The 26,104-nt window shown below is 38.0% G+C and overlaps 1 protein-coding gene across 1 annotated transcript in view; it reads right to left on the bottom strand.

The window, feature by feature from the left end:
* Positions 1-26,104, bottom strand: part of KIAA0825 (KIAA0825 ortholog) — a 231,488-nt gene that overhangs the window by 185,622 nt on the left and 19,762 nt on the right. The window contains 1 exon segment of the mRNA XM_039695659.1: positions 7,789-7,927. Within this exon segment, the coding sequence (XP_039551593.1) occupies positions 7,789-7,927 (139 nt within the window).

The following is a 26,104-nucleotide window of genomic DNA, read 5'->3' as shown; positions in this document are numbered from 1 at the left end:
CAATACTGTAGGTAAACAGCGTTTCAAAACCACTGCTGTAACTTGCTAAGAATTTTGTCAACACTCAGTAATACAAGAACATGGTTAATTATAGTCACTTACTCCTTTATATGAATTACATTAATTAAATATTTAGGAATTTGGTTACCTTTTTTTTAAAAAAAAAGTGTATTATCTGAGTTTAGAAAGCAAGCATTTAAAGTAAAAAAAATACTTCTATTAAATATGATTAAAATTATTCTCACCATCTAGCCTGGTATCAAAAACTTTATAATTTCATACCAGTGTAGGTAGAATGAGTCTTTGATTTCCTGGTTTAGAACAGAAATTTCTTAAAGTTTCAGAAACTCCAAACAAAAATGTAATTTTGATGAGAAAAATATGCTTAATGTATTTAATTCTCTTAAAAGTACAATTTTTTAAAAGCCATATAAAGTGCTAGATTCCTTTTTTCCCAGTAATATTTTTTCATTAAGTGCAAATGTATTTTTTTTTATGTTCAGAGTAGCAAATTAGCTCTTTCTTTGAACACACTGAGGCATTAACCTAGATGATGTCAACTGACATGATATACATACTATGGACATACAAATTTAATGACCCCAATAAATTTTTTGTCCACAGATGACTCAGTCTACTTTTTTGAACCTGTGGAACTCTTCTGACACAAAGAGAAAAAAAAACAGTCACCAAACTACTAAGAAAGGAGTGAAATGTAAAAGCTCAGAGAAAAAACATAACCATCACTGTAGCAAAGAAACCTAAGAGTTATGCTTGCAATTTTTTTTTAATTGACTGATTTTTCAAGAAACAAATGCTTAGTCCCACACAAGTAGCACCCTGAGCCTTTGTGGGCACATATTTTTTGCGGTTAGTACTCCTAACATACCATTACGCAGGTGAAAATTATGTGACTGAAACACCTTCTCCTTCTTACAGGTGAGGGTGCCTGCAGTTCTTTAACAAACAAAAGCAAAGTTGTGTTATATTATCTGTGTCCACATTGGAGTGTTTTTCTGGACAAACATTTGGTAAGTACCCACAATGCAGAGAGACGATCTCAATGTAAGAGCTCTTAGGTGCTCTTATTTATTAAGATAATGATAGTTTTTACAAATAGCCTAATCATCTGGAGAGAATGCTTTTTAAGTGGCTTTATCAATGAACAAACAGTTTAAAAAGTACTGTAATGGAACTGATAGTGTAAGCACTATTATACTATCATACAAGGTCAACACAACATTATTTTGAAACGTATGGTATCAGAATAAGGGTTGCCCCCTCTATGTATCATTTGCCATTGTCTAAGATTACTGTGAGTAATTTGAAGTATGATCTTCTAACTCCTTTCAATTTCTAACAAGCACATTTCAATTTATTTCATCTAGCATAAGGAGCAGCCATAAAATGGCAATGACATTGGTTAAATTAAACTGCTAAGCTATAATGTAAAATTATCTTTTAACCTCATGTTCTTTATTCTTATGATCCTCACATTCATGGAAACACAGCTTTAGAATCAGTTTACACGTCTTTTATTCAAAACAGACTGTTTCAAAATAAATGAGATCACTGTTTTCACTGCTGTTAAAGATGCAAGTAGTGTTAGAAAACTACTGTTATTACTCATTAAAAACCTTGACTGCTAGAGGTATAGGACATTCATACAAAAAACAAGTCTTATAATTTGGAAGTCTGTGTATTTGTGTTTTGCTGCTGTGAGCAGCAAAAAAATTTGCAGAAAGACTTTTAGCAGGGTAATTCACACAGACATTTTCATTGTTAAACTTTCTCTTGATCTGGAACCCAAAGATATAAAATAAAGACACAACACCTGGTTAAAGGACTTTGAAAACTATTGCATATCTCTAATTTAGTTCCTTACAAAACATATCCACTCTCAACTGTAAAGTACCTGTATTATTGAAACCAGAAGAAATAGAATGGTGATGGCTTTGCTACACTTTACCAAGATAAAGTTACTCAACAGCTTAACCACATAAGAACAGTCACTTCTAACTGAACCACTGCCCACACACCTTTAATTTCCATTCTTGTTTTAAAGGCCCGAGATATTTCTGTCACAAGATGCAAGCTTTTTCTTGGTAAGTTATTTCAGAATTCAGGCAGTGAAACATGAGTTTTTCAACTCCATTGACTAAAACATGACAGTGACAAATAAGGGTTCAAACCCCATCATCTCATATATATGCTCGTATGAAATGAAATGGGATACTTTACAGGGCAGTCAAAGATTTTATTACAGCTTCTGTAGATGTAGATGACAGCTAATTAACCACCTGAGGTACTGGCACAGTGATAATAATTGAATATTTGAATAAAGACATCGTGTGTCAATAAACAGCCAATTTCTGAGCAACTGTGCTGCCCAGCTAGCAAGTTGCTATGGAACAACTAACCCAGACTCAGTGATTACGCACAAAGACAACACAGTCTGCACAGGAAAAAAAATACATTCCTTTCTCAGTTTGTTTACTTATTCCTAGCAATTGGTCCACTAAAGTGATTACACTAGCCAACCACTATTCTGACAAAGTTTGTAATAACATCAAATTCTCAGCTAAACACTAAAGTAACGCATTGTACAACAAGCCAGCTACATTAACCCAAAAGAGTAAAAGTATTTTTCAAAGCTGTGATAAATATTAAGTCTGAGTAAAACTGATAAAATCATAATGTTTTTTTCCTCTACAATTAGCCCAAATTTTGAAATTCTCCCAAATACTCAACCACTCTTGGGATTTTGGTTGAAGAAGCCAAGATTTTGATAAATCTCTTGACTCACAGAAATATGAGGCAAAACTGCTTCCTGAAAATTCCTGAGCAGAACAAGCAAAGATTTTCTTCAAAATAAGACAGAAAGATAACTCCTGCAGCACATCTCAGTTTAAAAACACATAAGCCCTTTTTCACAGCAGTTTTAATACTGGAAAATGGAATGAGATAGCTTGACTTAATATGCTGTTTGAAACTCCTCAATCTCTTTGTTTTGATATTGGCAAGCATTTCTTGGCAAATCAGCAAAGTTATGATCAACAGCTGGACCATGTCAGACTAACATCCTTACCGAGACACCTTCCAGATCTATAATTCACAAGATAAAGAACTTGTTAGTTCTCAAATAATTATCACAATTTATATCAAATGGTGATGGGAAAAGATGCAATGCTATAAGCACTTACTAGCACTGACCCCATTGCAGCCCTTCAAAATAGACCTTCAAAATCCTTATGACTAAACTGCTGTTAATTAGGTCAGGTTGAAGTTTGTCATGGTTTGACACCAGTCAGCATGCCAGGCACCCATGAAAACCAAAACAAAGGGCTAATGAGTTGAGATAATGACTGGGAGAAAACACTCTAAGGGCAAAACAGGATCAAACTTAAAGGTATAAAGTAAACTTGTTATTAACAGTCAGAAGAGGATAATGAGGAGTAAAATCAGCCTTTAAAACACCTTTTCCCCCCAGCCTGTCTCTCCTTCCTATTGAGAGCACAGGGAGGCAGGGCATGCAGGTGCTTGGTCAGTTTGTCACTTGAAATACTTCAGTTTGCTTTTAGGGAGAGGAGTCTCTCTTCTCCTATGCTATGGGGTCCTTCCCACGGGAAACAGTTCTCTGCGAACTTCTCCAGTGTGGCTCCAATTTCATAAGTAGCAGTCCTGCCCAACCTCCTCCTGTAATGTGAGTCCCTCCCACGGGCCAGACAATCTTCCCAAAACTGCTTTGGCATGAGTCACTAGTTCACGAGGTGTAGTTCTTTAAGGATAAGCTGCTCTAGTCTGCAAGCAAGGTCCCTCTTTTTTCTGTCTCTGGAAACAAGGTCCTTCTCTCTCCTTCATGTCTCCCATTGGATTACAGCTTTTTTCAGCATCCACCCGCTCCAGCATGATGACTTTTCCCACAGGCAGCAACTGGATCTCTGCATTCCCCCATGGACTTCATGGATTACATGGAGATAGTTTGTTTTATTATAGTCCTCCCCACAGCTTGCAGGGAAATATCGACTCCAAGGCTTGGAGCACCTCCTCTCCCTCTTTCCTTTCACTGATCTTGGCATCACCATGTTGTCTGCTTCCTCGTCTTCACTTCCTCCTCTTTCTCTGACTAGGAAAAAAATTGCTGGTCTTAAGTACCATTGCCAACAAATTCTAGCTTTTTAAAGATGTCTGCAGGATCTCGCAGCGCTGAAAAGTTGATTTTGTCTAGGTTCTGTGTGGGGGAATCGCTCTCCATGTTTCCGCTGCCAGCCACGCAGCCCAGCTGGTGCAGCTGCCGTGGTGCTGGGACCATTCAATGCTTCTCTTCTTGCGGGGCACCAGAGAGGAGAAGCTGCTGCCCCTGCCCTTCTGCCTGCAGTACGGCTGGTAGGGGTAGCCAGGCAGGGAGAGCTCGCCGTGGGTTGTGCTGAAATGGTAGTGGCCACGGCGGCAGCCACATGGCTGTGTCTGCAGCACCAAGACAGTCCTGGCGGTTGTGCCTCGCCACCCCTGAGAAAAAGCTGCTCCTGTGCGGATTTTCTTCTTAAATGTGTCATCACAGAGGCATTGACAACTTCTCTGATTGGGCCAGCAGCATGTCCATCTTCAGAGCCATAAAAGACTGGGTCTGTTGGACGTTGTGGAAGCTTCTAGAAGCTTCTCACAGAAAGCACCTCTGTGGCTCTCCTGCCCGCCCCAAAAAAACCAGGCTGTGTTAAACCAGTGCAAAGTTTATCAGATTAGGCTTTTGTGAAAAGCCTCACAAATTTATAGTCTCCAGGATGCTGTAGAGATAAAATTATTATTGTGTTGAATTCTAAGCAATTGTTCTGTTGATGAAGACACAGAGTATCTCCTACTGTCCTACAGTCTCATAAAATCTTGTTCCTTTATCACAACTAAAAGGCAGCACTTACTAACGAAAAAATTGAATATATAAATAAAAATCAAGTGTTGAAGAAACCTCATGCTTAGCAACCACTTCGAGTTATGAACTATAGGCTTGGCTTCAAGCTCTGTACTGTATTTCCTGCTTAGAAGTATATAATATAAGCTGCAAGTTTAATTCTGTGAATTGCTAACACGTGAAATGTTAGTAATTCTTAAACAACCAATTCGGAAAAATAATCCAAATCCTCAGTTTTGATGAGCAGTAAAAGTCAAAGTAACTGTGAAAGGAAAGAATGAAGACAAAAGGCCAACCTGATGAACACAACTTCACACTTGAGAATAACCTTGAGACTACCCTTGTACTCAAAACTGGCCAGCAATGATGATCGTTTTGAGAGTTCATATTCACCTGCTTCTATAAACTGCTCTAAAAATAAACTTAACATTCAAAGTGTAATAAGAGTTCTGTTAAATAACAGTGAATGAATGAACCACTTACTACATTAAAATTTACATATAACACAATTGCACACAGATGGCTTTTTTTGTTGTTGTTACAGCACCAAATAGAATTGGTACAGTACAAAAATACTGAAGGCAATTCAACGAAAACCATATCTGATTTGTCATGTCACACAATTTTATAAAACCTATTCAGTTAGAAGGCAATAAATGAGCAGTCAAATGATTTATACACTCTTGCCTCATAATTTTTTACACAATGTTTTATTTTTAAATACATACATATGATGTATACTATTATGTTCATTCTCTGTGGTCTAATGAAAGCATAAATCTATCTGATGAAAAATGGATTGTATTTCAATTGCATCACTGTATCACACAGAGCTGCTCTTATAATACCACTTAGAAAGATCAATGGTAACTTGAAAATTATTTCATTCCATGCCACCTCTAATATATTAGGAATAAAAGGACTCCTTTTAATTTAAAAGTCGCACCAGCTGCTGTCCATCTTATTTTAAATTCGGTCAACTTTCTGAAACTGACATAGTACAGGAGCAAAATAGCACCTGGTAACTACAGAGCTACTATATGTCTTTCCTTTTGAAAATAAGGGTCAAGCTAGCTTAAGTGTCAATTCAGCAGAAATTTTTCCTGACCTGCATGGCTGTGTATCACATCCTAATCCAAATTCCAGCTCTCCTTTAATAAAATATACTGTAAAAAAAACCTTACAGTAAAATTTCCTTCTAATTTGTAAGACTAGATAGGTAAAACAGTTGACAATCAGCCTCCTTCAAGACATACAAACACTTCCACTGTGATGATGTTAATATAAAATGTAACATAAAATGCTAAGTGGCTATAAAGTACCACTTAAAAGAATGAACAGCTGGCTTCCCTTCCCATAGTCAGATGTTTTCTCAACAAGCAGCATGCATATTTCACACATTAAAACAAGAAACAGTAGTGAAGCATTCGTTCTAAAGGCTCATTTTGAGAATAATCTTCCTAAGTCTCAGGATATCTCTGAAGAATGACAACAAAATTACTTTTATTTCGTAGTTGAAGAGGTGACAACAGTTATCCTAAAAATGCTGATGCTGTTTTTTCCAGTTATACAATACCATAGACACACGAAACTTAATTACCTGTGTAATTAACTATGTTATGACATAAACTAATTTCTAAGTATCTACATTTTGCTCATGTCAACAGCTGGAAAACTCTAACATGAAATTGTATTATGCAGTGGTCCATAACAGCATATTTACCAGATCCTCACTACCATTGCTACCGTGGGATTATTAGTACTGCAAATACTTTAGTAAACACTAAGTTTTTAAATGAAAATGGGAGACTAATAGAAATATCCCCCCCCAAAAAACTCTTAGCCTAGCATAACCTTGACAATAACCGAGAAATTATCTAAATCAGTTTTCAGTGAGGTATGGCAATGGCTTATTTCCATCCTTGCAGAAGCTGTCTGGGAGCAAAGACCACTGACAAACGTGGGCTACATTAAAATGATACAATCTTAAAACAGATGTCATGACGGATGTTCTTTGAAATCCTACTTTAAGATGCACTGTTCATACTTAAAGATGCTCACAAAGGTGAGCATTTTCAAAATTTAATAGAAAATCCTACCATATGTCTGACTGTATACTTATTTTTTAAAATCGACAAAAACTTTATTTGCTTAAGAGCAGCTTTCGCTGATGAAAGTATTACAAAGGTACTAAAGTGTTAAGCCACAAATAAGGTACATAACCCAGAGCTGATTATTTTGTATTGATGCAAAAAAATGTGCGTCAACAACAAACTTTTTTAGTACTCTACTCTTTCTGTAACACTGATTTTTGGAAATCAGTATGTTACAAAGAGGTGGACTAAGAAATATATTATAAATTGTAGAAAGAAAATGTGTAATTGCAGCACAAAAGTTTTAACTGAAATTGTAAAACAATGGATCGTATAAGAAAAAAATATACATATATTAACTGAATTAATTTTTCTACTTTCATTAGAAATGCCTAAACAACATACTGAATTTGCTTTTTGTCAAATTCTGTAGTTCTTTTAGTCAACAAAAATTTATCTCATTAGTAGGAAATTCTATCTCATAGTAATAGAAAATACAGCTGTCATGGGAATTCACATTTTCTTCCTTCACTATCACACCTACTTCAACAGAACCTAAGGTTAAGATGATATAACTGTTAAAAATACCATAGAAAGAAAGACTATAGCACAATAATTATACAGCATTAAAATTTTCTTAAATGCTTGAGTGGTTAAAATAAAATTACTGCTGAAATATTTATCAGAATTTTAACCTACTATTAGAAAAGAAAGGTAAGTTAAACCACATTTCTTCCCAAATGCAATGACTTTCACTAGTATTTTGGATACAAATAAAATACTCTTTACCTGTAAGAGTTCTTCTTTATTTTTTCATCAAGATCACTAAGGATTTGTTGGAATTCCAATTCTCCAGGGAGAACATGTAACAAGCAGTCTAAATTGGAAGAATCAAAAGAATACTCTCCTCCCCATTCCATTTTAGAATCTGTAAAACAAATACAGCAAAATGGTTAAATAATAGAAAGATGTTGACTAGAAGTACCAAAGTACACAACATCTTGTTCTTTGGAGATATTAGATTATATAATAATGTAAGTATTAGATTATTATGCTTCTGCATGGACTGCTACAGAGGGAAACCAGGAACACGAGTGTTGACATAAGTTTCATAGTATCTTGCATTTCTTTAGTTTAAATTACCTTAATCACAGCAGTAGCTGGGTTTTTTTAAGATTTAGAAAGAAATTCTTGCTATGGAATGGAAACTAAAACCAAACATTTTACAGGGTAAACTTATTTTCTGTACACTTATAATTTCTGTCTTTCTGTCCAAGGAGTAACTGTTTTCTGGAAATGCAGGACATCATTGCAAATACATGCAAACATAAAAATCCAGACTAAACCAAGCTTCGTCTTGCTGTGTACTCATTTTACTAAACATGGGTCAAATCCACTAGCCTATTCGAACTAATATACTACCTTTGTGTCTTTATATCAGAAGCAAAGCATTAGCAGTTTGTTTTTTTCCTGTTTTCTATTTTTTTCCGCATTCTCTTGTGGAGAAATAATGAAATTTATTTTAACATCAGTGATGACTTACTACCAAAATTAAGGAAAAATATGATATAAAAACTGGAACCTTCTTAATAATCAGTATATCTCATGTCTGTTATTTAGTACGTCATATTTAATACTATCCATATTGCAGCAACAACATGAGAAACAAACATAATATTCATATGCACACGGTTTGGCAGCAAAATATAATAAATACATTTTTCCGGCAAGCAATATTCTTTTACAAAGCAGCTACAGTATTGGTTGTTATCCAGAGGCACTACAAAAATAGACTGAATTTTTCTAAATGAACTGTCTGCAAAACACATGTGTAAAAAGAACATTAGATATTTAATACGCAAGGTCAAGATGATTGGTTTTGGTCATAGGTGTAGACTTAAAAGTAGCAGAAATGCACATTTCCGGTTTTGTTCCTCCAAAGAAACATTAAAAAAAACACGGAAGTTGTCCAAAGCATAATATCTTGCACATCTCAATTAACATCACACCAATATGAAATATTTAATGGATAAAGTGTTTTCTTAAATTCTCAGAAGCTACAGAATACCTCTTCTCAAATAACAATTCAAACACTTGCAACATTTTGGGATGTAGCTGCAACTCAATCACTTGCTGGCGGAAAAGCCTGGATGTAAATCAAATACAGCTCTTAAAGCATTAAGGAAATGTCACTCTTTTAACATAAGCTTAACAGATGTTACTACAATTAAAAACACTAATTAAAAGTAGAAGTTAAATGAAAACCATTAAACAGCACTTTGCAGAACTGAGATAAAACGAATACTGAAAATACAGCTCTTTCTTCAAGTATGATACTACTTACATTAGACTTGGCCATGCACACCCTTTTCTCTTATAAAGGTTTACACAGAATTTAATTTTAACTTCATTCAATACCTATAACTCAAAGCCATCTTTTATTCAACTGCAGAACAATCAATGATTGGTGTAAAATGAACTGTATGATAGATAGATAGATAGATAGATAGATAGATAGATAGATAGATAGATAGATATACTGCAAAAATACTAACAGTTTGGAATGAATTACAGTTTTCATTAAATAGCTGCACAATCAAAATTATGTATTTATACTTAATCCTAACTCTTTAGAGGCAAAAGAAGCTTATGCTCCTTGGAAAAACATATCAGTATACTTTACAGACTACTAACTGTTTGAAAAATTCATCAAATGAAAAAAAATCACCTTGTAAACATGACAGCCTAGTTTTCATGCATGCATTCCTGTAAGACTTCTATGTCATACTTCTTTGGTTCCCTTGTCAAAACAAAGCAATTATTCCTTTCAGTCTTGGTTTATGGAAGAAAAGCAACATTTGATTATTCAGTTTTTAAATACTGTTTTATGGCTTATACTAATTTCTTCTTCTGAAAATCTAAACCCAAAAATGTTTCAAAAGGAAAAAGTAAGAGCATCAAGACATAAATTCGCAAAATTGAGAAGAAATTTTACTGTTATTTAGCATAACCAGAGCCAGGGCCTTCAGTGCACCAAAAAAGATTCTAACTGATGATCTGACTCTAAGCAGAACTACACCACCAGCCTGCTGCTTGCCCTCCTTGTCTCCCCTGGGGGCAGCAAGATGGGCGTCAGCTAGCAAGGGCCCTCCCCTGCCATTTGGGATTATCCCTGCCTCTCCTGTTAATCCAAAGAGCAGACAGTTGTTGATGCCCTCAAAGAACCAGTGACACAGCCCTCCTCTGATGGCAAAACCTCAACGTTTGTTTTTTAAGAAAGAAATCCATTTCTTTCTTAAAAGAGAATTGGGGGAAGAACTTAGTTTGGAAAATCCAAATTCTGTCAAAGTATGTCAGACATTAATAACCCTCTTTTGTTGTAAAGGAGATTAATTTAATCTTTGTTATTAAGCAGCATAAAATATCATTCTATCATCTTAGAGAACTTGTTTCAGGTGCAACTCTCTAAGTCACTATCTTAATAGACCTACTTATTTTCAAAACATATTAGAGGACTGTTCATCAACATTAAAATGACATAGCTGTCCATCTTTTCAATAGCTACTCAAGAAACTTAACCAATGTACAGTTTAGCTTAAAAAGAAGTATTTTTCAGGTCTCTTATTTTAAGCCACAGTATTAATGAAATTTAACATCACTGTAATAATTTCCCACTTCTAACAAGTGTAAATTATGAAACTTTTTTACCAAAAATCATTAGGCCTATAAAAAAAACCAAAACAAACTACACAACACTCAAGTTAATCCAACAGATAATTCTTGCTTTTAACGCTTACAGGGTTTACCATTGAAAAGCACTTTTTGTGCATATGTGTTTTCTTTTTCAGTGTCAATAAAATGGAAGAAATCTCCTATAAAAATTACATTTAGTTCCAATTGGGTACTTTTTCATTCTGATTAAACAATTAAATTAAACATAATTGTAAAAGCCTTCCAGTACAAACATACATGTGAAATTCCATGATCAATTTGTAATGTTTATATTTTCTATAATAAGCCTTTGCTCTCAGACATACAGTTTATAAAAGCGGCACTTAGCTAAATCTTGAAAATAATTTTTTTGAGCACATCTGTTGCATATGAACATCTCCAAGTACCCATAATTTGGAAAAAGGGATATGTCAAACTGCAGCACTAAAAGTATAGAGAATTGCCAAATCTGTGAAGCTTTTTTTCTGTTACTGCTTCTTATCTTACAGGAGGTATCTCTTTATTGCCATAACATCCTTGCAAAACTAAAAGGGAATGAGAGAATTGACAAGATTTTTCATCACTCAGCTTATGCTTTCAATGAGACCTTAACAATTATTTCCTTTATCTAGCTTTAGTTGCATAACTGTTTCCAGCCACTTTACAGCACAGAAGATGTCATCTGCAATCACACAGCAGGCAGCAAGACTGATGGCAGTGGCCTGAGATACTACAATTCAATGTGAAATTCCTATTGTTCGGTATATTTAAATAGTCTGAATATTTAAAATTATTTTGAAAACCACACAGAGCATACAAAAGAAATCCATTTAAAACCTGCAATTTCTTGAGCTTTACTCTGACATGGTAAAAGCTTTTTACCTAATTTTCTGTGGCAAAAATCTTTTAAAATTGTTTACTGTTTAGAACAGACTTGTAAAAGAAAAGGAAAATTAAAAATTCTCCCTATAAAAGAACATGACTCATTTTTGTTACTGCTCATATGTATCGAAGATCTCTATTTAAATTTTCCAAATTGCCTTTTAACTATTTCACACATTTTTCTGAAGCACTTGAAGCACACACAACATTTACAAAAAGAATATCCTATTGTTCCAGTAAAAAAAGAGACATTTAATGCATACAAATAAAACCTCTCAACAAAACAGAGCTACCAGTCTTTATTATGGTTTTATTTACTAAATATTTTGAATGTCACAAATAACTTTGAAACAAGTTTACTAAAATCATCTTGAAATGTTCCCCCTGCAAACTTTCCACATTTCCTCTTGTCATAAACTTATACTTAAATGTTAATTTTATATTTGTAAATTATTATCCACCACACACTTAAAATATTTGCCTTTATATTTTTTAAAGATGAATTTTAAGTATCTATAATGAAATACTAATTTTTAACCCTTCTGAATGCAGTTTTCTTCCAAATTCTGCCATAAGAGTCACCAAATAAGAGAAAGGGAATAAAATATAACTAAAGAAACAGAGTCCTCACTGTGGATGAAACAGAAAGCTATGCCTTCCACCTAAAGCTGTAATATCAGAATGCAGTGCTGTGATCCAAGGCAGCTATATCAGCCCTTAAATCATAATATTGCCAAAAAGGACTGTGAAAATGCACATTTCTGACAAATTGCATATGCTACTATTTTTAATATCTGTGGTTTTTTCAAACTATGTAGCTTAGGCCTGTATTGTAGGCATATGTACATGCCAGAATTTATAACTAAAATCCGTGAGTTCTCCCTATTGTCTCTCCCCAATTCTTCAAGCCACAGAAAGTGAAATGCTGAGGATAGAAAGAAATCAGCACTGCTTTTTAAGATTTGCTGCTACTTGGGACTGGAAAAAATGTTCAAAGACACTGAAGGAGTTCTCATTTACATAAACTTAATCAAACACTACTGGTGTGACACTATTGTAAAGGCAGTGACTTCAAAAGAGGAACATGCCATCTGGAGTTATAAGAAAACTCCTGAGTAGTTATGTCAGAAGAAAGGAATAAAGGATAATGTGATTTCATAAACTTCAGTAGAGAAGAAATGGCCATTTTCTGAGTAGCTCTTGAGATAAACAGTCCTATATGATCTTCAGCACTCAGTTGGTTATCCTGCAGCTGGAATCCCACAGTGTATGATCAAAGGTTCAACATTTATAAACAAGTGACCCTTACACAAGAAGCCCACAAGCGTTAAGAATCTTACCTCTATATCTAGTGACTTTCCCTACCTCCTTATTAGTCTATGTAGTTACTAAAACCATAAATGTGACAACAGAGACGTGTGTCTGTATACAAGTGCAACTATTTTGTCTCCTTTTCTGGTTTTCAAAATTCAAGATACTGCTTCTCAACCCATTTTGTTGTTTTGTTTTTTTTTTCTTGGTGCCTGAGCTCCTATTTTATTTCATAAATTTGGGATTAAAAAAAAAACAACTATAAATCTGGCGCAATGCTGTCTTCTTTTTATATAGTATAAGGCCTTACAAAAAGTAATTTACTAATCAACTTTTCTGCCAATGCCACATACAAACACAGGACAAATTACTGTGCCACTGTCACCAATTAAGACTACATTGATCAATCTCATTGTCAAATTATTATACTTTATAAATGATGGATGTTTTGAAATCATTTTCAGTTAAAACAATAATTACCAATCAGTAGACTAAAGTAATCATCAATGCATAGGAAAGAGATTCTTAGAAGCCTAATTGGAAATACCTACTCAATATTTTCTTATAATCTTTTTAGTTAAGAAACTGCAAAATAAACAGAACAATTTCAAAACAGACTATAGTACCTAATTTATTTTGTACTGCTCCAGATGAGGGTTATAAGTATTGAGTAAATTTTGCATAGAGGTATGAGAAAATGTCTAAGACCAATAATTATTTTTCCCAGAAAGACTAAATTACATTGTTTTTTTTCCTGAAGAACAAGAACATAAGTCTCATATATAAGACTAATGGTGAATCCTCTGCAGAATTGTCTATCTAATTATGGCAATAAGAACTGCTATTTAGGTATAATAAAATTTGAGTTTTGTCATTTTGTGGCACTTACAAACCCAGAAAGAGTTTGTAAGAGTAAAAAAGAGTAAAATCCCCCCCAAATCCCTCACAGAACCACGCTTTGAGAAACATCTGCTATGGCACTCCTATCTTGCTCATCATTAGTGTCTAAAACTGCACAGATTTATAAGGACTGTTCTGAAAGAACTTACCTTTAAGCACACTGGTAAAGAACCAAAAGTACACTGTTTTCCTTAAAAAAAAACACCTTACAAATCCCTACTAGCTACTTCTAAAGCATTTTCTTGTTTATTGGAAAAATCCTCCATTATAACACAATACACTTTAAGGACAATGATATTTAAAAGATAGAAATTTTAAGACCTTTAAGGTCTTGTTCAGTAGATCAGACACAGAGTTGCTGGAATTTTAACAGGAAATAGCCTTCCAATGAAACTATTATATTTTAAAAGGATTTCAAAAATAGTCCATGACCACAGCTTTTAAAAGGTAGGCTGCATTTCAGCTCCTTCATTCCCACACACTCTATTTTCTTTCATTACTACTCAATTTAAAGCTGAGACCATGAAAGATGTCCATTTTATAAAAATGAAATACAGAAGCTCTCCACAGAGATGCCTCTTAAATTGGCCCAAGTTTACAATCACATTCTTAAAAGTTTGTTTCATAGTATAAATGTAGTGGATTTTGGTTTTTTTCCCAAATACTATTATTACTGCTACTGTAGTAGTACTATACAGGGTCATGTGAAACATTTGATAAACCATGAAATTCCCTTTTTTTCTTTTTCATCTTTTTTTTAAATGAAATGATTACTTTTTTTTGCTGCCATTACTCATCTTGTAAAGCTTGATGTGACACTGCCTAATGTACAATGCACCACTCAGGTTCTACAGCACAACGCAGGCTCATATTCTTACTCAGCTATGTTTTTCACCTTCAAAAGCGCTGCTAAGCACCTGTTTGCCTCTCCTTAAGAGAAAGACATCTCATATGTAAAACAATTACAAGCTAACTATTTTTACCATGTTGTTGTGATTTAGGAATTATTACTGAAAACACTCCAAAGCATGCACTGATTTGCTCACTCCCCCTTTCTCCTCCCCTACTTCCTGAGGTAGGAGGGAGAGAGGAATTGTAAAAGGTAAAGCTTGTAGGTTGAGAAAAGGACAATTTACTGGAAACAGCAATGAGATCAGAAATGTAGCAGGAACAATGTTACCTGAAATACACAAAAGTTGCACAAGAAAGTCGACTGATTCATACAGGGAAAAGCCCACCACACAGAAACCCATCCTGAGCAAACATCCGCCACATTCCCCACAGCCAGAAGGAATTCCCTTCCCTTGCCCACACTGATGATGTGAGGTGGTAGAGAATAACCTCCAGGTGCTAGCCATGACTCATCCTGGTTGCTGCCAAAAATAACCGTCCTGAAAAGAACCAGGATATTATCTACCCCTTATTATACACCATATAATTTATGCCCAAATCCTACACCTTCCATGAATATACATATGGTACATATACACAAAAACAGTTATCATTTCCATCATCAATAGCCATCCCTCCAAGATATCTGTAGAGTTCATTGAGTCCATGTGGGTTCTCTGTCCTAGATGTCTTCTAGAGCAGGAGGGCTGGTGTGCTGCCAGGTGGTTGCAAGCTGCATCACGAGCTCATGAGCTGTGTGTCTGGAGCGGTCCATACTCACTGTCCATGGTAGTTATGGCATTCAGCTACTAACATTATACAATGAAACATTACAGACTGCTCTCACCTAAAAATGAAATTCCCTTCAGTTACACATCACGTTTCCCCATCCAACTGCAATAGATACCAAGTGCACCAAGGTCACTGAACAAAAACAATCCCACAACAGGTCTGTCTTAGCTTAAACCTGGACTAATCCAAACTCTCTCCTCTAACATATTTCTAATGTGCTCTACAATAACTTTATCCCCCTCTTTGGTATGAGATTTGATTGGGTAGGGCCAGGTCAACTCATGGAGCCCCCCTCTAGTGTTAATTAACCATGTAGGCTTTGCTAAGTGCAGACCTCAATGTATGAAGGACAACCAGTCATTGCTTTCAATGTGGTTTTAGCAGTCCATTGCATAATTCAATTTTCCCAGAAGCTGGTGCATGACAGGAAATATGATACCCACTCAATACCGTGCTCTCTGGTTATGAGGTGTATGATATGAGGCTATTTTTGAAACGAGTTCCGTTTTACAACTACATTTTTTTTGGGGTGTCATGTGGTCACAGGACTTACTTTTTGAGGCCCAAGCCGGTGTTCCAGGCAGTGGTGTGAGGCACAGGGTACATCTCTAGCCATCCAGTGGCTCTTTACACCACTGTCAGCACTCAGGGCCTACCTTGGCAGGTTGTGGGAGAGTGATGTAATTAACCTGCCAAATCACTCCACATTTATATTTTGACCATTGTCCACAGAGGCTTCAGCTTGCTTAAATGCAGTACATATTTCACTTCTGAATAACCTGGAAAATAATATCCATCATTAAGTGCATGCCTGACTTGTGAGCTCCTCTTTATGTTGCATTTCTTCCCTGATAACCTGAAGTGTACTGGGCCCCCTAACAGGAAATAATTCACTCTTATGCTGCTAGCCTAGGTCCACCAGAGACTCTTTAATCTCAACAACCCAACCCACCTGTTCATTGTTGTGATGTTTCCCAGTAGCCCACTCCTGGGCACATGTGCATCTACATGATGTACTTTTACAGCAAGCTCCTCTACCTGGGCAGTGAGATCTTGCCACAATTCAGCAGCCCAGATTTACTTCTGTGCTGCCAACTGGTCTTTTCCCATTGGTTTAGCCATCCCCAGAGAGCATTTGCTGCCATCCACAAGTCATTGTAGAGGTAGAGCACTGGCCATTTCTCTCATTCAGCAATATCTATACACTATTCCACTGCAGTCCAGATAAGACCAAGGCAGATAGTGGGGCTATGTTTCCAGCCCTCGGGCAATTGATTGCACCTCCAGGTGAAAGCAAAGTGTTGTGGGCAGTCTGCTGCTAAAGGAAGAGAGAAAACCACATTAGCAATATTAATGATGGCAGCACTTTGCTGCCTTGGACTCCAGTTCATACTAAAGTTCCAGTATATACAGCACAGTGCTCAGCGATCAGACTACAATTCTGTCAGTCTCCACTCTCCACTGGAGTTATGCATTGGCCATATGGCTCCATGCACTCTCACTGGCTCTAAATGGTGAGTCTTGCTGATTGCTCCTTGGTGCTTCAATTAATGAATCATCTCATGGATGGAGGTCATAGAATCCTGGCTGGTGTGATATTGCCAACACTGCACTGTTGTGGTAGTGACCATTACCTATTTTTCTTCAACCCTCAGCAGTCCCACAGCAGAAGGGTCCTCTGAAGGACCAGGCAAGGTATTCAGCTACTTAATGCCCTCTGGCTCCACAGCAGTGCCACTGATTGACACTGACTGGATGCCAGGCACCACCGAAGCCTCTCTATCACTCCCCTTTGCATTTGGACATGGGACAGAAAACATAACAAAGGGTTCATGAGTCAAGGACCAGGGGAGATCATTCGCCAAACACCATCATGGGCAAAACAGACTCAAATTAGAGATATTAATTGAATTTATTACTAAAAAAATCAGAGCAGGATACTGAGAAGTAGAGTAAGATCTTAAAGAACACCTTTCCTGCACCCCTATCACTATCCCAGCTGTGCCACAGAGTGGCTCACAAGGAGCCAAGGAATGGGGGTTATGGTCAGCTCATTACACACTGTTTCTCCCTCTTCTCAAGGAGAGGAGTCCTTCCACTATTTCCACAGGCAGTTCCCTCCACAGGACACACTTCTCCACAAACCTCTGAGAGGTGAGTCTATCCCATGGGCAGCAGTCCTCCCCAAACTGCTGCAATGTGGGTCACTCTTGCACTGGGCTCAGCTCCTTCAAGGACTGGCTGCTCCAGAATGGCTCCCCCATGGGGTCGCAAGTCCTGCCAGAATCTGCTCCAGCATGGGCTCCTCTGTTCATGGGTCTGCAGATAGCTGTTAGATACCCTGCTCCAGCACAGGCCTCCCCCAGGGTAACAGCCTCTTTTGGGCATCCACCTGCTCCTGTGTGAGTCTACTCCAAGGACTGCAGATGGATCTCTGCACCCCCACGGATCTCCAAGGGCTGCAGGGGTACAGCTGCTTCACCATGGTGTTCACCATGGGCTGCATCTCCTGTCCTGCTGCTCACCTTAGGCACCGGGAGAACATCCTCTCTCCCTCTCCACTGATCTTGGTGTCTGCAGAGTTGGTCCTCTCACATTCCACTCTTCTCTGGCTGTTAATAAAAGCTGTGCAATACTTTTCTCTTTTTTCTTCTCCTCCTCCACCTTCTCCTTATTCCTCTTCTTCAATTTGTTATCACTGAAGCATTACCACCCAGATGCTGAGGAAGCTTCAAGCAGCTTCTCACAGAACCCACCCCCTATAGCCTGCACTTCCAAAACCAGGACACAGAATCCAGTACAATCAGCTATCCCAAAAATCCAATGATGCCCTTTTGAATCCTTGAAATATCCTCTTCCTGAGGTAAACTATGCCCAGGAAGCACAGGGCCTCTGGGCCAGTCACAATGAGGTGTGTTTGCCATTTGTTCCCAGTCAGAATCACTTCAGCTTCCAGTACAGTCACCTGTCCAGTTTCCCCTGTCACCTCAGAAACAGAGACGTATTCTTCCGCTACATATCTTGATGGCATCAGGATATGTAGCGGAATGACACCTGTGTCAACTAAAGACTTAGGTTCTTGTGGGTCTGATGTACCAAGCCATTAGATACACACAGACCAATAGATTAGACTGTCCCTTTCCCCCACCTGGCTGGAGGCAGAGCCTCTTTAGTTCTGGTAATGGTATTCATTGATATTTCTTGTAAATATGAACTGGACATCCTTTCAGGACTGGAAGCAACATCAGCCCTTCTATTCTGTCTGAGGACTCACCCACTGGAAACTGGAGCTGCATTTATCCTTGAAGAGTTTCCTCTGATGTTTGTTCTTCCTCTCAACTCACGCACCTGTGCTGCCAGCAGAGAGCTGGGTTTTGCATCTCACTTCCTCATATCCTCTCTGGGGTCACACAGCAAAAACCACAGGTTACCTTGTGGTTTGTACCCTCTCTCTTGAGCAGAGGGGTACTTGTTCCAAATAGTCCAGACTCTGGCCCACAGTGAAGGGGCATGGGACGTTTCCTCTCTAATCTGCTGAAGTCTTTTGAGTCTGTCTGCAGTCTTGGACAGTCTTTCCACAGGCAAGGTGCAGGTCAGTAGGGAGGAAAAAAGATGATCACCCCATGGCTGTAGCTAGATAATCACCTAAAGCACTTTGTTGTCCTCCTATCATGGACATCAATGCCAATAGCTGGTGTACAACAATCATGTGCTCCATACAAACTTCTCCCACGTGGATTGTGCACACCCGACCTCATCTGGATCTGCAGGAGACTGCACATTATTTGAGTTCCTAGAAATTACCTCCAGTACCTCCCAGGTACTGGAGACCTTCCTCCATGGTGTTCCACCTGCCTGGGTGCACTACTAGATCATCCTTGAGAGAGTACCTTCCTCTCATGTTTGACAGGAGTCACCTCCAAAGGCTGAGAGCTTCTCTTCCCTTCCCAATGCCCTTGTCAATGCCCAGATCCTGGGACAGGGATTCCAGCTGCTCAGCCTTATTACCATCTAGTTTCATATCATGGGCCATGATATGGCAGCATTGGAGCAGCCAGGGCAGACTGGCAGCTGAAATCTTCTTGCACAGCCTGCAGCCCACCTGGGGACAAGGATCAGTGATTATCTCTGGACCTGCCTTTTCCTCCTGTTCTATCAGCATGGGCTGTTCCTGCAGTTCAGCTGCAGTTTGAGTAGCCACAGTGGCTGTTGGTCTGATTTCCTCCTCTTACCCCTGAGGTGTCTACTATCGAGCAGCAGTCAATAAATAGGAGCCAAAGCCCAGCATGGTGCATAACTTCTTGCCTCTCTGCAACTGCTACAGCATTTTTATTTCAAGTATTCTGCTTCTTCATCAGGGTCCTGCAGTTGTTCAGAAGCGAACTTTAAAACCATCGGAACAGAACAGACCTCCAAATGCTGACCCATTTTCTCCCACATTCCATACCACTTATGACTAAACACCCTTAGTGCAGATGACCTTCTTAAAAATCTCTTTCTTGACTAAACATGGTGAAAACCACACAGAGGAGACCTGGCAGGCATAGCAGCATGAATGTGCTTTCCTTAACATCCAAAGGGAAGTTAAAATTCTGAAAAGCTGTTGTAACAGGTATGAAGAAGTAAAAGGGAGTATAAGGTGAGGAAAATAATCTTTCCCTGGTCCCCTCACAGGCTAAGTATAACTAAAGAATTCCCAGAGGTTGCACCCAAGGCCAGGGTAGGAGAAGAACACTGAGCACACATTCCAGATTACTTCCTTGCCCTTGATGTTATCATGTAACTGATATCACACACTACAGCAAAAAAACCATCCAGATCCTCTTCTTTCCTCTGAAAAAAGAGCACTGCAGTGGACACACAGTGCACACATGTAAGTACATACAAGGTTATATACCCTGTATACCCACATGAACAGATCACAGCGTGAGCAGTAGTTCTGTACTTAATAAAACAAATGCTTAGACCAAATTTGTTTCAAACTCACTCTAGTTAGATATACTGTTATCTGAACCATTTGACCCTGTGCTGGACACCAAATAAGGTTGCTGTGGTTTAGGAATGGTGTCCCCTAATTTAGTGCTCCCACTGAATCACTTCAAACCAAGCAACATTTGTTCACTTACCCCTCCCCCTGCCATGAGATGGGGAGGAGTAAGCACAAAAGATTAAGGATTGAGGTAAAGATTATGGGTTGAGGTAAGAACAATACACTGGAAACAGCAATGAGGTAAGAAACTAAAAGTAATGGCAACAATATTAATAACAGGGTGTACATGAAACGATTGACATGCAAAAAAGTTCGTCACATAGCAATCTGCCATACATGAACTACCACCACACTACCCTCAACTGGAAGAGATGCCCTTTCCCTGCCTATGGCGATGATGCGAGGTGGTAGAGAATAACCACTTGGCTACTGCAAAAATTACCCGTCCTGTCTGTAACCAGGACATAAGTACAGCAGCGTATATATACATGGAGTACACACAACCTAAAATGTGTCAGGCATTTTCAAGCTTGCAAGGCAAGTTCTTGTTTGAGTTGCTTGCTTGCTTACCCCATACACCACATCCAGGAGTAGCTTCCTAGTCAGCCTCTCACCGAAACCTTCAAAGCATGCAACAGATCAAATCAAACTTATCTTAAGGACTGAACTCATAAGAAACCATCACTGCTTTCACTCAAAGTGCAACAGTAAATTCATGATGAAGCTCAAAAAAGACAAACTATTTTGGTTGTGAACATTTGATTACATAGAAACTGTAAGAGGATAGCAAAATTGACTAAATAATCTTAAAGGCATCTGTATCACTTCCTTTCAGAAAAAAAGCTTTTCATCATGGCACAAGCGACATCCCACCTACAATAACACCTTTCTCCTCAGTGTTGACAGCCTCTTCTTCACAACAAAATTGTGAAATCAAGTTAAATTTTAAAAGTTTCCTACTGTTTTTTATACCAAACTCTTTCTATGTAATTATTTATTTGCCTTCTAACTTCTGTTCTTGTACTTGACTTCTTTTATATTCCTGCTTTTCAGTCAACTTTCCAAAGAAAATGAGGTTTACACGACCACTGCTTGAATTTGTTCTCCAAATTGTCTCAGGCACACCCTCTTCCCAATGCAAACAAGTTTTACAAAGGGGTGAAAAACTCAAAACTAAATTGTTAAAGGTGTCAGGAAAATAGTTGCATAAATGGAGAAGAAAATCCCTGCAAATGACTCTTCTGAATTTAGCCAGATTTTGTAATCCAATATAAAAGACAAAGTCTTAAAACACTAGGTATTTCTAATTAAAATTGCAATCATACTGTGATGCTGGAAAACATGGCAAGTGATCACCGTTGACCCTTAAATGTCAGAGGCAAGATGAAGTTTGTTGTCCATGAAGATGAACAACTAACATCAGTTCTCCTGGAGAGATCATGATAGGACACACAGCTGTGTCTTGATTTCAGCTTTCAGTGATAACAGCCAGTATCATCTACATAGACAATCCTTACTCTGATTTGTGCTATCTGGAGGTCTTGGAAAGCAGGGAAAGAAGGTCAGTCTCCAAAGAATTTTTTACAAAAGAGAACAGGATGAAAGCATTAGTCAGGAAGGAGTACAATGTCACCTATGGTAAAGGCACCTACTAGTTAGGATCTGCAGTCATTTACATAATGATTTGGAAAACACCTTATCAAAAATAAGGATATATCTCCAAAAGGCTCTCTATTGTCCAGATGCAGGAAATAAATAGCTTGTCCTGGGACATCTGAATTCACACAACACACTTAGTGTTTTAGCAGACGAATTACATATGAAATGTTATAAATAGAAAGTACAGGCAAAATCAGAAAAGCCAAATGGAAGGAGACTCTAGGACACTTCGGGACCATTTATACTTGTCATGAGTTGATGATGTCTGGATGCCATGCAACTACCAGAGAATTCACAGAATGACTAGGTTGGAAGAGACCTTAAAGATCATCGAGTCCAACCCATGGCCAAAGCCATTCACTTCCTCCCCTACGTGGCTGGACAGCCAAGAGTACATCTAATAAAAAGTTTATGGGTTGTGATAAAGAATGGGAGAGATCTCTCTTTAAATACCATCATCAGCAAAAAAGGCTCTAATTAAGAGACAGGAATTAAGTTTATTATTAACAAAATCAGAGCAGGATAATGAGAAGTAAAAGAAATCCTTAAAAACACCTTCCCTCCATCCATCCCTCCCTCCTTCCCAGCTCTACCTACCCAGTGGTGCAACGAGACAACGAGGGGGGGCTGTGATCAGTTCGTCGCGCATTATTTCTTCTGCTGCTTAGGGAGACGAGTTGTTCCCCTGCTGCACAGTGAGGTCCTTCACACAGGAGACAGTTCTCCATGAACCTCTCTAATGTTAGTCCATCTCATATGCAACAGCTCTCTGTGAACTGCTGCAACATGAGTCCATCCCACAGAGAGCATTCTCCCCTAACTGCTGCAGCATGGGTTAGTCTTCCACAGGGTGCAGTCCTTCAAGAACAGGCTCCTCCAGCCTGGGAGCAAGGCCCCTCTCTCCGTGTTATCTCCCACGGGGTCACAGTCTCCTCTCAGACATCCACCCACTCCAGTATGGGGCTCCTCCATGAGCTGCAGGTGGATCTCTGCATCCCTGTAGACCTCCATGGGCTGCAGAAGCACAGCTGCTTTACACCATGCTCTTCACCACAGCTTGCAGAAGAATCTCAGCTTTAATGCCTGGAGCACTTCTCCCCCTCCTTCTCCACTGACCTTGGTGTCTGCAGAGTTGTTCCCCTCTCATGTTCTCACTGCACTCTAGTTGCAATAACAACTCCTTGTTCTTTAATTCTTAAATATGTTATCACTGAGGCATTGCCACCATTTCTAACTGGCCTAGCCTTGGCCAGTGGCACATTCATCTTCACAGCCACCAGGGACTGCCTCTGCCAGACACTAAGGAAGCTTCTAGCAGCTTCTCACAGAAGCCCCCCCTGTAGCTTCCCACTCAGAATGGTCTGCTCACAGAAACAACAATAATCCTGCAAGAGCAGAGCCCCAGGAAGGATTTCAGGACTCAGATTATTATTAGACACAGAGATTTGGCTTTGTTAGGCACTTTGGAAGCCTCACTCAGAATAAGAAGCCAAGTGAGTGGCACACAGTGTACTAGTCAGAAAGTCACTTCTCCACATCAACCTTCTCTTTGTTTCTGAAGAACTTCTCAAACCATCTACTTGGACATTGCTGCTTTATGTGGCACAAGAAATCATGCAGAAACATGATGCAGAAGAAGGCAGAAAAAAATAAATGAAGATAAAAGTAATGAAAATTATACGACGATATTTGTGGATTCTTCTTGAAAATAATAAGTAAAGTGCCAAAACCACAAGAGACATGAAACTCATGGCTTGAGAACAGCATCATTGCTTTAGATAACTGAGAGGAACTGAGGCAATGCCAGCTGCACAGTGGCCTAAATATTAATAGATAAAGCACGAGAAATGGGAGGGTATAACTCCCATTATGCCATCCCATTTCGTAAGCAAGTGATATTGCCTTTCATTACTGCCCTCCATATCTTACCCACAGGAATTCTACCTCCTTCAAATGACAACCAAAAAAACAAACCTAGCCTGCTTGGTAACAAGTGTTGACTCAAAGATTTCTGCCTAGTCATCACTGCGATTGAAAGATACGTGACAAATAACACAAGCAAAATAATGAACTAGTGAAGGCCTATGTGTTCTTTCTTATAGAAAATTCCTGTATTACCAATTAATAGAAAGTTTTTAATTACCAAACCAGAAAAGTATTTTTCACTTTTGCTTTGAGGGCTTGTTACTAAAAACATTTTTTATTCCTTAACTTAGATATTTTAATTAACAAGTATGCAAGATGGGAAAGGGAGAATGTGAGAAAGGGAAGAAGATGGGAAGAAATCTTGACATGGCTTAGGAATGGTACTCCCCAAGTCAAAACCCCCACTGAGATTCTCCAAAACCACACTATTGCTCACAGTTGCTTCCTCCATTTTTTCCCTCCCCATGGCAGTGCAATGGAGTTGAGAATTGGAGGAACAGAAGGCAAGGATCACAAGTTGAGAGAAGAACAATTTAAAGGGAAGAACAATGAGATAAGAAAACAAATAGTAACAGCAATAATGCAAATAACAAAAGTGTACATAAGTGAGGGTGATTTACATGCAAAATGCTCACTCCCGAGCCTAATCCAACTGCAGCCATGTTTTCTCAACCAGAAGGAACATCTTTTCCCTGGAAAATAGAGAGTCTGCTTCCCCATTCCTGGCATTGACCTGAGGTGGTACACCATAACCTTGGGGCCTTGGCTGTGCCACCTCACAGCTACCACAAAAAATTAACCATTTCCTGGTCAAAACCATCCTTCTTTCTTGTTCATGTTGCTTTCATTTTTCCCCTTTTAATTAACAAAATTCTTAAAACCTACATTTAAATAATAGTATAAAGGCTATACTTTGTCACCTTCAATTACACATTGATTCCCAGTATTGATTATACTGGGAATGTTTTATCTAATACTTGGTGCATCAAATTAGTTTCAATATTCCAATTTTGTTCTCTATCAATTTTTTCAATTTCCACTTTTTGCACAAAAGATAAAAATCAGGCACTGAGAGACACTCCTCAGATAAGGGAATTTTTCTTCAAAACTCCTATGTTACATATCATGTACTTCCTCAAAAATGCCATGCAATAAGTGTTTCACAAATAAACATTATGTAAATATTTAAGTTTTTTTAATAAACATTTTAGAAATAGAGTATCAGTACTTTCTCTCTTGATAACAAAGTGTTTCCAGGCAGGCACAAGTATCCAATTGCACTAGTGGTTGGCATTCCCCAGGGTTATGGAGTCTTTTAAATTATACCATGTTTTTCCCTGGCTGTGTTCCTCAAATTCAGCTGCCACTCTATTGAATACAGGAGGCTAAATGGGCATGCAAATCCTCAAACACCAGTTTCCATGCCTAGCACTACATTCTCCATTACTACAAACTATGATTATCCAGGCTTACATGTTACCATTGTATAGGTAAGAAGGGCTACAGACTATGATTGCTATGGTATAAGACACAGTAATTTTTATATCTAGCTCACCATGAGAAATTTAGCTGGATATTTCTGTGCCGGACTTCTAAACACCAAAAATTTGTTCGGACATAATAGGGGTACAGCATTTATTAGGGAAGAAGTAAGAATAAAGAAAAATTAGACTAATTTATGTAATTAGTCTAACTTTAAAAAATGAATACATAGCTTTTAGAAAGGCGATTACATAGCCTAAACTTACTGATATTTACAAACACACACTTAAACTTACACATGCTTTCTTAAACCAAGTAAATTAAAGATACAAATAAATAAATTTCTGCAGCATTGATTGAGATTTTAGAAATTCTTCTATAAACATATCTGTGTGATGCTCATGTTCCTGTCAGATAATTTCAAACAGATGACTAGAACAAATAGCTATTATTTCCACCTTGCAATAGCTGCTGAATGATTGAATCTTGAGATTTTTCATAGATGATCGATCATATACTCTTGTACTCAATCAAGCATAACTGGAATAATTGCTCAAGGGA

Source organism: Passer montanus, unplaced genomic scaffold (assembly GCF_014805655.1).
Source record: "Passer montanus isolate IOZ18808 unplaced genomic scaffold, ASM1480565v1 scaffold91, whole genome shotgun sequence".
Lineage (NCBI taxonomy): Eukaryota > Metazoa > Chordata > Aves > Passeriformes > Passeridae > Passer > Passer montanus.
This window is presented reverse-complemented; position numbering and strand designations above follow the sequence as displayed.